This window comes from Mus caroli, chromosome 18, assembly GCF_900094665.2.
Source record: "Mus caroli chromosome 18, CAROLI_EIJ_v1.1, whole genome shotgun sequence".
NCBI classification, from domain to species: domain Eukaryota; kingdom Metazoa; phylum Chordata; class Mammalia; order Rodentia; family Muridae; genus Mus; species Mus caroli.
In genome coordinates, this window is record NC_034587.1 from 43,513,953 (window position 1) to 43,525,951 (window position 11,999).

The window sequence follows — 11,999 nt, forward strand, 5'->3', positions numbered from 1 at the left end:
GAGTGCTGGGATTAAAGGCGTGCGCCACCACGCCCGGCAATTGTATACTATATTTTGACAAGGTTATATTCAGTAAAAACAACTATTCATGCTTTTCACCTGTATGTTGGAATTATGTCAAAGTTTCAAGTCTGCATAGCCTCTGTAAATCACATTGATATTGCCTAATTGTTCTTAATGGTTTTACAATAAAAGTTAAAGTAAGGAGATATGTCATAATTCACATAAACATTTCCTTGTCAGTGGGCATTTGTGCTGCTTTAAAATAGTCACTACTTTAAACAGTGCCTGTAACACAGCAATGACAGATAGCAGACCAATGACTGCCAGAGGCTGGGGTATGAAGAAGGTTAACCGCAAAGGGAAAAGAAGAAATTTCTGTTCTTACATTTATATGGCAGTAACAATGCTCACTGAAAATTACAGAAATATTTACTAAAACAGACAGGCTTTATGTAAATTATACCTCAATCAACAAGTGCCAAAAATTATCACCTTCTTAACAGTTAAGGGGATGATAGAACAGGTGACATTAAAGTAGAGAGAGAGGTGGAATAATACTGAGGGTTAAAGGTTTAAGGGGGAAATGGTATAGAGGAGACAGAGGAGAGGGAATTTCAGAGTGGATTAATCAACCCTAAAGATGTATAAAAAATAATTATGGCAACTTAGTACTGCACTTAGTACTTCAAAAGCTACTTAAAACTATAACTTTAAAAAACGTTTAAACATAGATATCCTGCACACACTGACAATGCAGGTATAGCCTAGAAGGTATAGGCTAGTAAATGGAAATCTCTAGCAAGGGGATTCTACCCTTATGAGTAAGGGAGGTTACGGAGGGCCCCCAACCAATACAGGCAATTGCCACTGCTTTAGGCTGCCCACAAGAGCTAGATGGGAAGACCCTATTGCTGATGACACATCACTATTGTAGAACACAGAGCAATCAAGCTAGAATTGACTTGAAAGCTTTCTCCCGGATGTGTAGCTTTCTAGGTACCAGAAAGTACCACAAAGCCTGCTGGGAGAGGAGTCATCAATGGACCTACCCACTGTATAACCTCCAGGGATAACAGTGGCCTGCCAGGCAAATGTGCACACTAATGCAGCAGTGGCATGACTGTTGTGGGCATAACCAAAAGCTTTCTCATTAGATACAGGAGGGAAGCTGGGCCAGGTACAGACCTATAATTCCCGATCTGAATGGAATGCTATGCTTAAACATAAATGCTATCAACAAGCTACCAAACATCCTAAATCAAAATAAAGGGATACAGACTTATGTGTCCCACTGTGTCCTGCTAGTCAGTCTAAGTGGGAATATAGTATATATCATAATTAGGTCACAATTTTAATCCTTGGAAAAGTTCTTAAGCCATAAACAATTTTAGTAAACCCTGTAACTTTATCTCTGACCATCACACATGTGTTGTGGTATCTGTGTGCCCACACATACACACTTATACAAAATAAATAAAAATGTAATAAGCAACTATCTTGTTAAGTCAAATATTACACAACTGATCTACAATGGATATTCTTTAACATTTTCAAAATAATTCAAATTGCTATAAACAATACCATCAAGAGTGAAAAATGATCCATAAAAATGGAAAAAATACTTGTAAATATATATACACACACACACATATGATAAAAGACTTGTATGCTGAATACATACTCTAATAGCTCAATTATAAAACATAAAAAATAGAAGACACTAAGATACAGAAATGGCAGACAATATGTGAATTAAGCATATGACTAGATACTAAATCATTAACCACGGGAAACTATGAACCAAAAATCACAACTCTAGAATGAGTTGGGTGCATTTAAACAGAACAAGTGCTGGTGAGTGCAGAAGAATTTGGCCTCTCCTATATTCTGAAGAATATAAACCATGCAACTGCTCTGAAAAACAGCCTGTTACTTCCTCAAATGTAGACAGTGACCTCCGTAACCTTATTTCAATTCCTAGGAACGCATATGCCTGAGAGAAATTAAAATATATATCCATGAAATTTTTATATAAATGTCCATAAAGGTATCACTCATAATGCTGAAAATAAAAGAATGGAATGCTCATCAGCGCTGAATGAGCAATAATGGTAGGTTGGCTCCCTAGCATTATGAGGTAGGCTCTCAGCCTTCCTCATGCTATCTATACAAGCCCAATACAGCTGCTCATGCTGTGGCGTTCCCCAGCCTTAACATCATTTTCATTGCTACTGCATAGCACGTTTTGCTACTGTTACAAAATTTAAGTATTTGTAAGTGTGTTTTCCAATGGTTTAAGGTGGCCCCTGTGAAAGGGTCATTTGAGCCCCCAAAAGGGATCATGACCCACAGATTAAGAACCATTGAACTATACAAAGGCATTATTTGGTAATAAAAATGAAACTGACATGCTACAATGAAATAAACCTTGAACACATTATGCTAAGTGAAAGAAGCACATCGAGAGACACATGTCTCACCTGCACTGAACGAACACATGTCGAGTACAGGTGGATTCACAGGGACAGATAGAAAGAAACTCAGTAGTCACTGAGGCAATGCAGTAGACAATGAACCTCAAGTTTGGGGCAGGATGAAGAAAAATTGCAGTGATAGCTATCTAACTCATTAAACACACTAAATTAAAAAAACCCATTGAATTGTATGTTTTAAATAATTCAATGATATGTGAATTAGATCTCAATATAATTATCTGAAAATTCAACAACGCTTGTTTTCCTAGTAAAGTATATTTTGACCAACAAGAACAAAGACCAGTATGTTTGAAAATATACAAAAATGACTGCTAAATTCCTAACAGTTTGGATGTAAAAGTAGACATGACGGGCTTAAGTAACTTCATTTGAGAGCAGCAAAGTAAAAAATCCAAGCATAAACAAACAAACAAACAAAAATCTCAAACAAAACAGACCACACACACACACACACACACACACACACACACACACACAAACCCTAAAGAAGATCGTAAATGTGAAGTACTGAGACAAATGTAGCAATTCTGGGGATTAATATAATCTTTCCAGATTTGGAGATCATTGGTTTTAAATAGGAACCAACTTGTCTCAAAAGCCAATTGTTATAGGCCTGGAGAGGGCTCAGTGATTAAGAACACTGGTGGCCCTCCCAAAGGATCTGAGTTCGATCCCCAGCATATGGGGCTCAGAATTGTACCACTACCCCCAGAGGAATCCAATACTCCTGATCTCCACAAGCACTGAGAATACACAATGCAGAGGCACACACACAGACAAAACACCCATAAGCAAAAAGTAAAAATCAAGTTTAAAAATGTTTTTTAAAAGTCAATTGTTATGTTAAACTGAAGATACTCCTGAATATCTGAAGAATTTTCTCTCTTTATAGACTGCTCTGGGGAAAGAAGGAACCCACCGCACGCCTCCTTAGGTAGTTCTGTTGTTAGGGATAAAGCTCTTTCCATTTATATAATAGTATCTGCTTATGAACTTGATTCTGAGATCAAACCTCAGAGGCGAGGATCAAGAATAGGTATCTTGTCTTACTGATAATGCCCTCTCAACAAATGAATGAATTCCACCACTTAAACATATTCAAAAAATGCCAACAGCCTGTTAAAAAGTAAGGGAAAAGCTTAATAGTCAACTACTTGTTAAAAAGTAAAGGAATGGGCTGGAGAGATGGCTCAGTGGGTAAGAGCACCCGACTGCTCTTCCAAAGGTCTGGAGTTCAAATCCCAGCAACCACATGGTGGCTCATAACCATCCATAACAAGATCTGACTCCCTCTTCTGGAGTGTCTGAAGACAGCTACACTGTACTTACATATAATAATAAATAAATAAATCTTTAAAAAAAAAAGTAAAGGAATGAAAAACTCATAGGCATTTAAAGACCGACCAAGTATAAGTGACTGGTGTCATCTTTTTAAGAACACTTTCTAATGCATGACATATAATCTGTTCTAAGAAACTAGAACGAAGATGTAGCTCAGAAATAGAGCACCTCCTAGCATGCATGAGATCCAGAGGTCCCCACCACCACTACAGAGAAAATCTGTTGGATTCTACCTCTAGTCTTATCAGCATTTATTATTTTTAAGGTAGAGCTAAAAATTCAAAGAAAATTCTTCTTCACTACCAAGTCAAATCTGCTACTCTTCCAGCCCTAAATCAGCTTTAAGTAGTTCTTCTTTTTGATCACCACTGTGTCTCTCCCCAGCCCCCATTCCCATGCCCTCACCTAAAAATCTAAGGATCAAAGAACAATTACCAAAGAAACAAAGCTTGAGGATCAAAGGACAGGCAGGTGAGGGTGTGTACACACTGGAATCTGTCCCTACCATCGATAAACAATCACTTCACCAAATGAAGTGGCACCACAAAAAGGTTACACATGAAACAAGAAAACCTTTTTATCTGTGTATGGCTTTAAAATTGAAGGTATCTGAAACATTTGGTACAACTATTTCCTTACTTGTCTTCTTAAAAAGACGTGTCAGATGTTGATACCAAGAAAAACATAACTTAGACAGCAGATCATCTGGCAAAAAAAAAAAAAAAAAGGAGCACACACATCCTCACATACAGAGCATGTGACAATGATGATCCCAGTCTTGGGCATAGATACCCAAAGGATGCTTCATCCTACCACAGAGACTTTTGCTCAACCACATTCATGTGCTGTTCTATTGATAATAGTCAGAAATTGGAAACAATTCAGATGTCCTGCAACAGAAGATAAAGAAAATATGGCACAGTTACACAATGGAGTATCACTCAGCCATTAAAAGAAATGAAATCATGAAATATGCAGGGAAATGATAGAACTAGAATTTTAAAAATTCGGAGTGAGGTACCCCAAACCCGGAAAGACAAATGTGGTACATATTCACTTATATGTGGATACTGGCTGTTAAATCAATGAACACCAAGGTACTCACTGCAGAAACACTGGTTAGGTATAGAGTAAGGGACTGGGAGGACTGATAAATCTCATTAGGAAAGGGAAATGGAATAGATTGTCATAAATGTAAATAACCATGGATGGATAAGAGAGCTAGAACAGGAGGATGGAGTGGGGAGGGAAGGGGAGAAGAGGCTGAGGGAGAGACATGAGGAAAGACAGCTAAAATTAAGGGCCACTTAAGGGGTAGCATGGGAACCTAATTCAGCAGAAGCTCCCTAAAATGTCCATACATGAAGGAGAACTGAATGAAATACCCAATTCATGGAGGAGAGAGAGCCCAATCTGGCCATCTCTTGTTAGTAAATGAAGTTTCTAGTACTGGGATTAAATAACATCTAACTGAGTTGTTGGTCAAAGAGGGTACGTGGGAACCCCTAAAACAACCCATGCTGTTGCCAAGACTATAGGTTGCTCACCACAATCTGATGGCAGGACCCCATTCCTGAAGACAACATCTACACAACTCATTGGACAGGAAGAAGTCAAGCTGGTGCCCGCACTCCTATATTCTAGCATCTTTGATACAGTACCCTACCAAGCAAACCACTAAGGAATTTGATCTACAATGGTGTCCTGCCTGCGAGATATGTTTGTGCTATGGTGTTACAAACCCTTGTGGGGCTAACTAACCAATATCTGATTTGGCTTAAGGTTCTACCCCATGTGATGGAACCCAAAACTGACATTGCTTGGATAACCAAGAATCCAAGACTGGATAGTACAGGGACCTAGGGTAAACCAAATACTACTGTCCTAAACAAACAAACAAACCAACAAATGACTCCTAACAACATTCTGCTCTACAATAGAGCAATGCCTTGCTCAGCTGTCAGAGACGCTTCTTCCTGCAGGAGTACAAAAAAAATAAAGATATCCACAACCAGGCATTATGTAGAGGATTTTGGCAAGACCTTGAACACACAGCCCTAAATGGGATGTCTCCATCAAATCCCTTCCCTTAGGACTTATGGAACTTCAGGGAAGAGTTGGCAAAAGAGTGTAAGAGCCAGAGGGGTTGGAGGACAAGCAAGAAAACAAAGCCCCGTGAATCAATATGACTGACACACACATCAACTCACAGAGACTGAGGCAGCATGAATGTGAGGTGCACAGGTCTACACCAGGTCATTTACAACATATATATTATCATGACTTTCGGTTTAGTGTTTTATGGGCTTCACTGGTAGATAAGCAAGTGGATCTCTGTTTCTTCTACCTGTTCTTGGGCTCTTTTCCTTCTGTTTGTTTTTGTTCAATTCCAATGTGTTAGTTTTATCACACTGCAGTATAATACAATATAGCATAGTATGTATAGTATAATGTAGTGTATAGCATATTCCCTTAGAGGGAATATGAGGGAAGTAGATCTAGATGGGAGGGGGGTAGGGTAGAACTGGGAGGAGTAGAGGAAGAGAAACCATAACTGAGATGTATTAAGAGAAAAAAATATTTTTAGTAAATGGTAAAAATGATAAAGAAAAATTACTAAAAATATTGTATATCCTGTAATATCAACTATTCAGCCAAGATAAACTTATTTTTGTAAAAATGAACAAGAACATCTAATTAGTGTACAAAAAGGAAAAGTATGCAGTGCTTAAAACTAAGGAGCTATGGATAAGAATTTAAAAATAATTTACTAATTTAAAAAACAGGTTATAGAACAAGATATTAAATAAAACTGCATACTCATGTCTGTATAAAATTTAGAACTATCTCTGGAAGGACTGTCTGAGTACCAGGATTTTTTTTTTAACAGTTTCACATTTGCTCTGAAAAACTTCAAGTAAAAAAAAAAAAAAAAAAAAAANCCNAANGGTTTTTTNTCNTTTTTNAAAGGCCTTTTAAAAAAAAAAAAAAAAGCACTGCTGTTATAAACATGCTCAGTAACAACACAGTGCCCCCCAGCAGTTTGCCTTCATCTCAACACATACTTTGCTTCAGCAATTCACCCTAGACAGGCATTCATACTATAATTATTGTCACAGAAGTGTGCTAATACACCATTTTCTTCAAGAATATTCATAGCAGCAGTCTTGGATCAATTGACTATATATATATATTAACAAGAATGAGCTAGCCATGTTTGCTGGGATTGAATGACATAATCTAGGATTAAGATACGCATGTAGCCAGGCTTTTGCCTACTTTGTCAAATCCCTTTTTCCACCACCCTTCTCCACCCCTATTCCAACCTCCCAACACTGGGTAGGAGAAAAAGAAGGCTAGAAGAGAAAGGGGGCATCAATGTTGTTAAACTACTTCCTGCTGATTAGGGGAGTCCAGTTCTTTGGGACAAGTTTGAACTTTGCAGTCAAGATATTAAATTTCTTCTTGTCTGTTTCCACAGGACCACGTGACAAAATGCAACAAACCTCAAGCACAGCAACCAGCAAGAGGAGGGGAAGGAGCAGCAGCTGCCGCCACAGCCCCTCTTGGGGCTTTAGCATTTATAGAGCCTTTCAAGAGTCCCCAGAATTCCAAATGTCATACATTTGCAGAAACTATCTGTAGCTGGCAAAATCAGGCCCCTGCTAGATAGAGCATGAGGCAAACCACAGTCAGCTGCTGTGGACAATCTAAACAGGCCTATAGCCCATACCTGGGATTAAAACAAAAGCATGTTTCTATAACAATTCTGTATTTTTAAAGAAACCACAGTTCTCATTGCACCTGAGCCTGCACACAGACACACAAACACATGCACATGCATTTACACACACATGTATACATACATGGATGTACACACAAGGTGAGGTGTCACCCAACAGCAAAGGAAGGCAAAGCATGGAGAGAGGGGTGCACAGTCTATCTCTAAAGGAAAGATACAAACTATAAAATATGGGGAACTTCTAGAAGTCTAGAATGCTGGGATAAGAATTATTTTTCATTGTAAACAAAGCGAGCCAAGTGATGTTGTTTGAAAAACTCTTAGCCTGATGCATGCTTTTCTTAACTCTTAACAGTTTTTTAAAGTTAGGTAGTGAAGTATTCTGTTATGCAGATTTACTTAAGGTCTTCAGATTATCAAAATTGTGCAGAGAAAGCCTCCTTTAGAGGTTGAAAGACTTCCTAACCTATCACTACCGCCTTTAGTTTCTTACAATCCTTGAAAATTACACTGAACTGTAAACCTAAGCTCTTTCTGACAAAGGTCCTTAAACTGTTGCCAACAAATCCACACTGGTTTGACCTAGTCTCTATTTAGCTTTTTAAGCCCTGAGCTAGGCTTGAAAACTCACTTTCTGTCTTGCTACATTTACTATTTGTTCTACTGGCCTCGAGTATGTGGAACCAGGGAACACATATCTCTTTCAGATTTAATTCTTTCAAGGCAGTGTGGTCTTGTCTTCTATGACAGAGTAACAAGGAAAATGCCTACCTAGAATAAATAAGATAGTGACTCACTACTCCAAAGTGACTTTTAAAAAAGTTCAAAACAACGTATTTCACTATACTCCCAAACGGATCAAATTGTAACCAGGAGGTCAGCTCTTCTGCCACTAATATGCTCTGTACCTTCAGGGAAGAGAGAAAAATGCTGCTGAAGATAGTGACTGGGATCGTTCATCACGAATGTTTAATGCACTATCAAGTATCAGAGTCAAGGTAATACTGGAAGGTAATACTAGTAAACACAGGTCTGTTAATGTAGGCCTACTCAACAACAATGCTGCAAATAAATTGCTACCAAACTTCCTGAAAATAAGAGGCAGTCTTTTAAAACAAAACAAACAAAAGAAAACCAAAGCTGAACTCACCTTTAACACTTTTTCTGTTAACATCTGCCCCCTTTTCAAGTAAATACTGAGCGATCTCTTTGTGTCCTTTATAGCATGAAATCATCAAACATGTATGCCCATGGCGGTTGGACACTTCCAAATCGGCTTTGTGTTCTACAAGGTATTTCACTATTTCCAAATGGCCATCGAAGCACGCGGCTCGAAGAGGAGTTGAGTTGGTTAAAGTCGTGTTGTTGACAGATGCTCCGTGATTTAACAAAGACTGGACAACCTTCAGATGTCCTGCTGCAGAAGCGGCCCACAAAGGGGGGGCCCCCTCGATGGTTTCCCCGTCAAAGTTAACAGAGCCCCCGACTTCTATGGAAGCACTGCATTGCTCTAGAAGGAATTCTACCATGTCGAGGTGTCCATACCTAGCAGCCATCAAGAGTGGGGTGGCCCCATTTGTTTTCTCCGAGATTAAGGAGGAAACCTCCGCTTTCGATTTGCTTGCCAGCAACTTGGTGAGGAGCCGGAGTTTGCCATCGCGCGCTGCGTTGAACACCGCTGTCTTTAGATCCATTTATGTCCCGTCAAGGCTAAGCTTTTATTTATCGTTCAAAGCAGAGCTCCAGCTTAACTCTCCACGCAGGCAAGTAACAGGAGCCAAAGTTCAACGTTAGTCACTGAGACCCAAAACGGGTATAAAACACAGAGAGGAGGTTCGGTCCTATCGCATTCAAACATCGGAGAAGCGGAGCACCGAACTAGAGAATTAAAAAATATATAATTTTATTTAAAGAAGCAGTTTTAGGATTTTTGCATACAAGTAAAGGTAAAAACACGATTTGGGCTTCCCTATTTTCTAATCTTGGGGCGGGGGGGAGAAAAGGAAAAAAAAAAAGCCGTACTCGGAACGATCCTTCCCCCTTCCTCCAAAAGACGTGCGAAAGCAAAATACAAAAGGGTTCACACGGAGACCATACATAATGTTTCGACGGGAGGCAGTTCCTCCCAGTGTGCGGAAAATGAAACACTACAGGCAATTGGTTTCCTCGTGTCCGGCTCTAGCCAGCCCAGCTTTGTTCTGGTTTTGCCTTGTACACGCCCAGCAGCGAGTAACCGAAAGGGGCAGGAGCCGCGGCGGGTTCCGAAAGGTTTCTTCCTTGCATCTGCAGAGAACTCGCCAAGGGCGCGAGGCTGGGAGGCCTCATGGTGGCCAGGATGGGTTTCGACAAGGAACAAAAAGGTCAGACGCACCAACTCCCGGCCTGCTCACGCTAAGACCTCGCCGGAAAAGGCTTTTCTTCCCTTCAAACTACGCGAGGCGCTCAGGAAATCCGCCCGCCTTTCCAGCCTTTAACTTCCCCAGCCGCCCCGGGCTCCGCGGCCACAACTGCCCTCCGTCACCTTCGCCTCCACCCCTTCCAGCCGCCCGCCCGCCCGCCCAGGGTCCCGCGGCCCACACGACCCCGGCCCGCCGCCGGCCCGCCATCTGCCCCGACGCCTCCTCCCGCCCAGGCCTCCTCGCCCGGTCCCAGGCCGCGGCCATCGCTACCTGCCCCGGGGCTGTTCCTCCCGCCGACCGCTGCTCCGGTTCTGGCCGCCCCTTCAAATGGAAACCGTTGTCCCCGTCGCCTGAGATGCCCTACTCCGCCTGCGGCCGCACAGCTCCTCCATGCCCCGCGCCCCACAGGAATGAATCCGGCCGCGCTGCTCGCTCCGCCCCGCCCCGCGGAGCTGTCTGCACCCTCCCTCCCCGGCCGTTCGCGTTGCAGCAGCTGCCGTGGCGGATGGTGTAATGGGCTGCAGGCCCGGGGGCCGGACGAGCCAGTTCGCTGCTTCACATTACTGACGCCGCAGCCGCGCCATTGGGTCGAGGGAGGGCGGCGGCCGCCGCCAGCAACCGCCTAGGGGCGGGGCAGGGCAGGACGGCGGGGAGGGGGGCGGAGCCTGCGCGAGCTCCAAGGAGAGTGCGCCTGCGTACTAGGGGAGAGGCGTGGTGTTGTAGGAGGAGGCGGGGCCTGAGAGCGCTCTGGAAAATGCACCTGCGTGCTACGGAAAGGGCGGAGCTCCTTGGGAAGGGGTGGAGCCTCGGGGGGCTATCCAAAAGACGCGCCTGCGTGGTATTGGGGGGCTGGGGCATCCTGAAAGGCTGAGGAGCCCAGAAAAGAGAGCGCCAAGGAGAATGCGCCTGCGTACTGCGGGAGAGGCGGGGCATCCTGGATGGAGGCGAAGGCGGGAGAGGAGGACGCGCCTGCGTGCTACCGGTAGGAGAGGGTCGGGTCTTCTACCTTTAGGTAGACTTCCTGACTGAAGTTGTGGGAAACTCGCGCTTTCAGTGTTTTCCCATTTCCCCTCAGCGCTCTCTGGTGATCTCGGAGCACTGATCCGGAGCGCCCATTCTTACTGTCCCTCACCTGAACAACGTCGCACTCACTCATTCCTTTTATTCTTCCATGGACGAGGGTAGACTGCTTGTCCAAACAGACACTCCAGACAAACATCTCAGAAAATGAAACTAGTGTTGGAGCTTGCCAAACGTGATTTTTTTTTTTAACGGACGCTGAAAGACATGAATACTATATAAGAAAACTGGCGACAACCAATTAGGTCAATAAAAAGTAAATGATAAGCCGAGCGTGGTGGCGCACACCTTTAATCCCAGCACTCCCGAGGCAGAGGCAGGCGGATTTCTGAATTCGAGGCCAGCCTGATCTACAGAGTGAGTTCCAGCCAGGGCTACACAGAGAAACTCTGTCTAGAAAACAAACAAACAAACAAAAAAAAAAAAAAAAGTAAATGATAAAAACTGAAAAATGACAGAAAGCTAGAAAGCCTGGGTGAAGGAGACAAAGTAACAGTTGCACACAGCAGAAAATAAGCTTAGAGAATTCATGAGGTTAAAGCCTTGTGTCTATGGTATTAAGCTAGGTTGAGAAGTGTTTCAACTTTATCTTGAGAAGCGATGAATCATAGGAAAACAGGTCTGAAAACAAATCTTCAGACCTTAAACCCACGCAATTCCTTAGCACCACTGGGAAAGAGAAAATACCAGGGTAGGTAGACTGAACTTCATCATCAACGTAAGCTTCATTGCAAGAAACTATGCAAAACGAAAAACATCTTTAAAAAATGGTCAACTTAGTTTGTTCATAGTCACCTGTGTTATTCGGAAGCTTATGTGCCTTCACACGATCACCCCCGATTTTCATACAAGTGTACACTTGGCTTTTTTCCTTTGTCATATTCTAAACATTTCTCGTGCTTTTATACTTTTTTTTTTTTACCTTTTTGACATTTTTAA

The 11,999-nt window shown here is 42.2% G+C and overlaps 1 protein-coding gene across 1 annotated transcript in view; it reads right to left on the reverse strand.

Annotated features, from left to right (window-relative positions):
* Fem1c (fem-1 homolog C) overlaps positions 1–10,604 on the reverse strand; it is a 23,207-nt gene extending 12,603 nt beyond the window's left edge. Inside the window, exons 1-2 of the mRNA XM_021150650.2 lie at positions 10,251–10,604; positions 8,732–9,459 (exon numbers count right to left, since the gene is read on the reverse strand). Of these exons, the coding sequence (XP_021006309.1) occupies positions 8,732–9,275 (544 nt within the window). The 5' untranslated portion in view covers positions 9,276–9,459; positions 10,251–10,604. The remainder of the gene's footprint in view (positions 1–8,731; positions 9,460–10,250) is intronic.
* Positions 10,605–11,999: the final 1,395 nt, after the last annotated feature.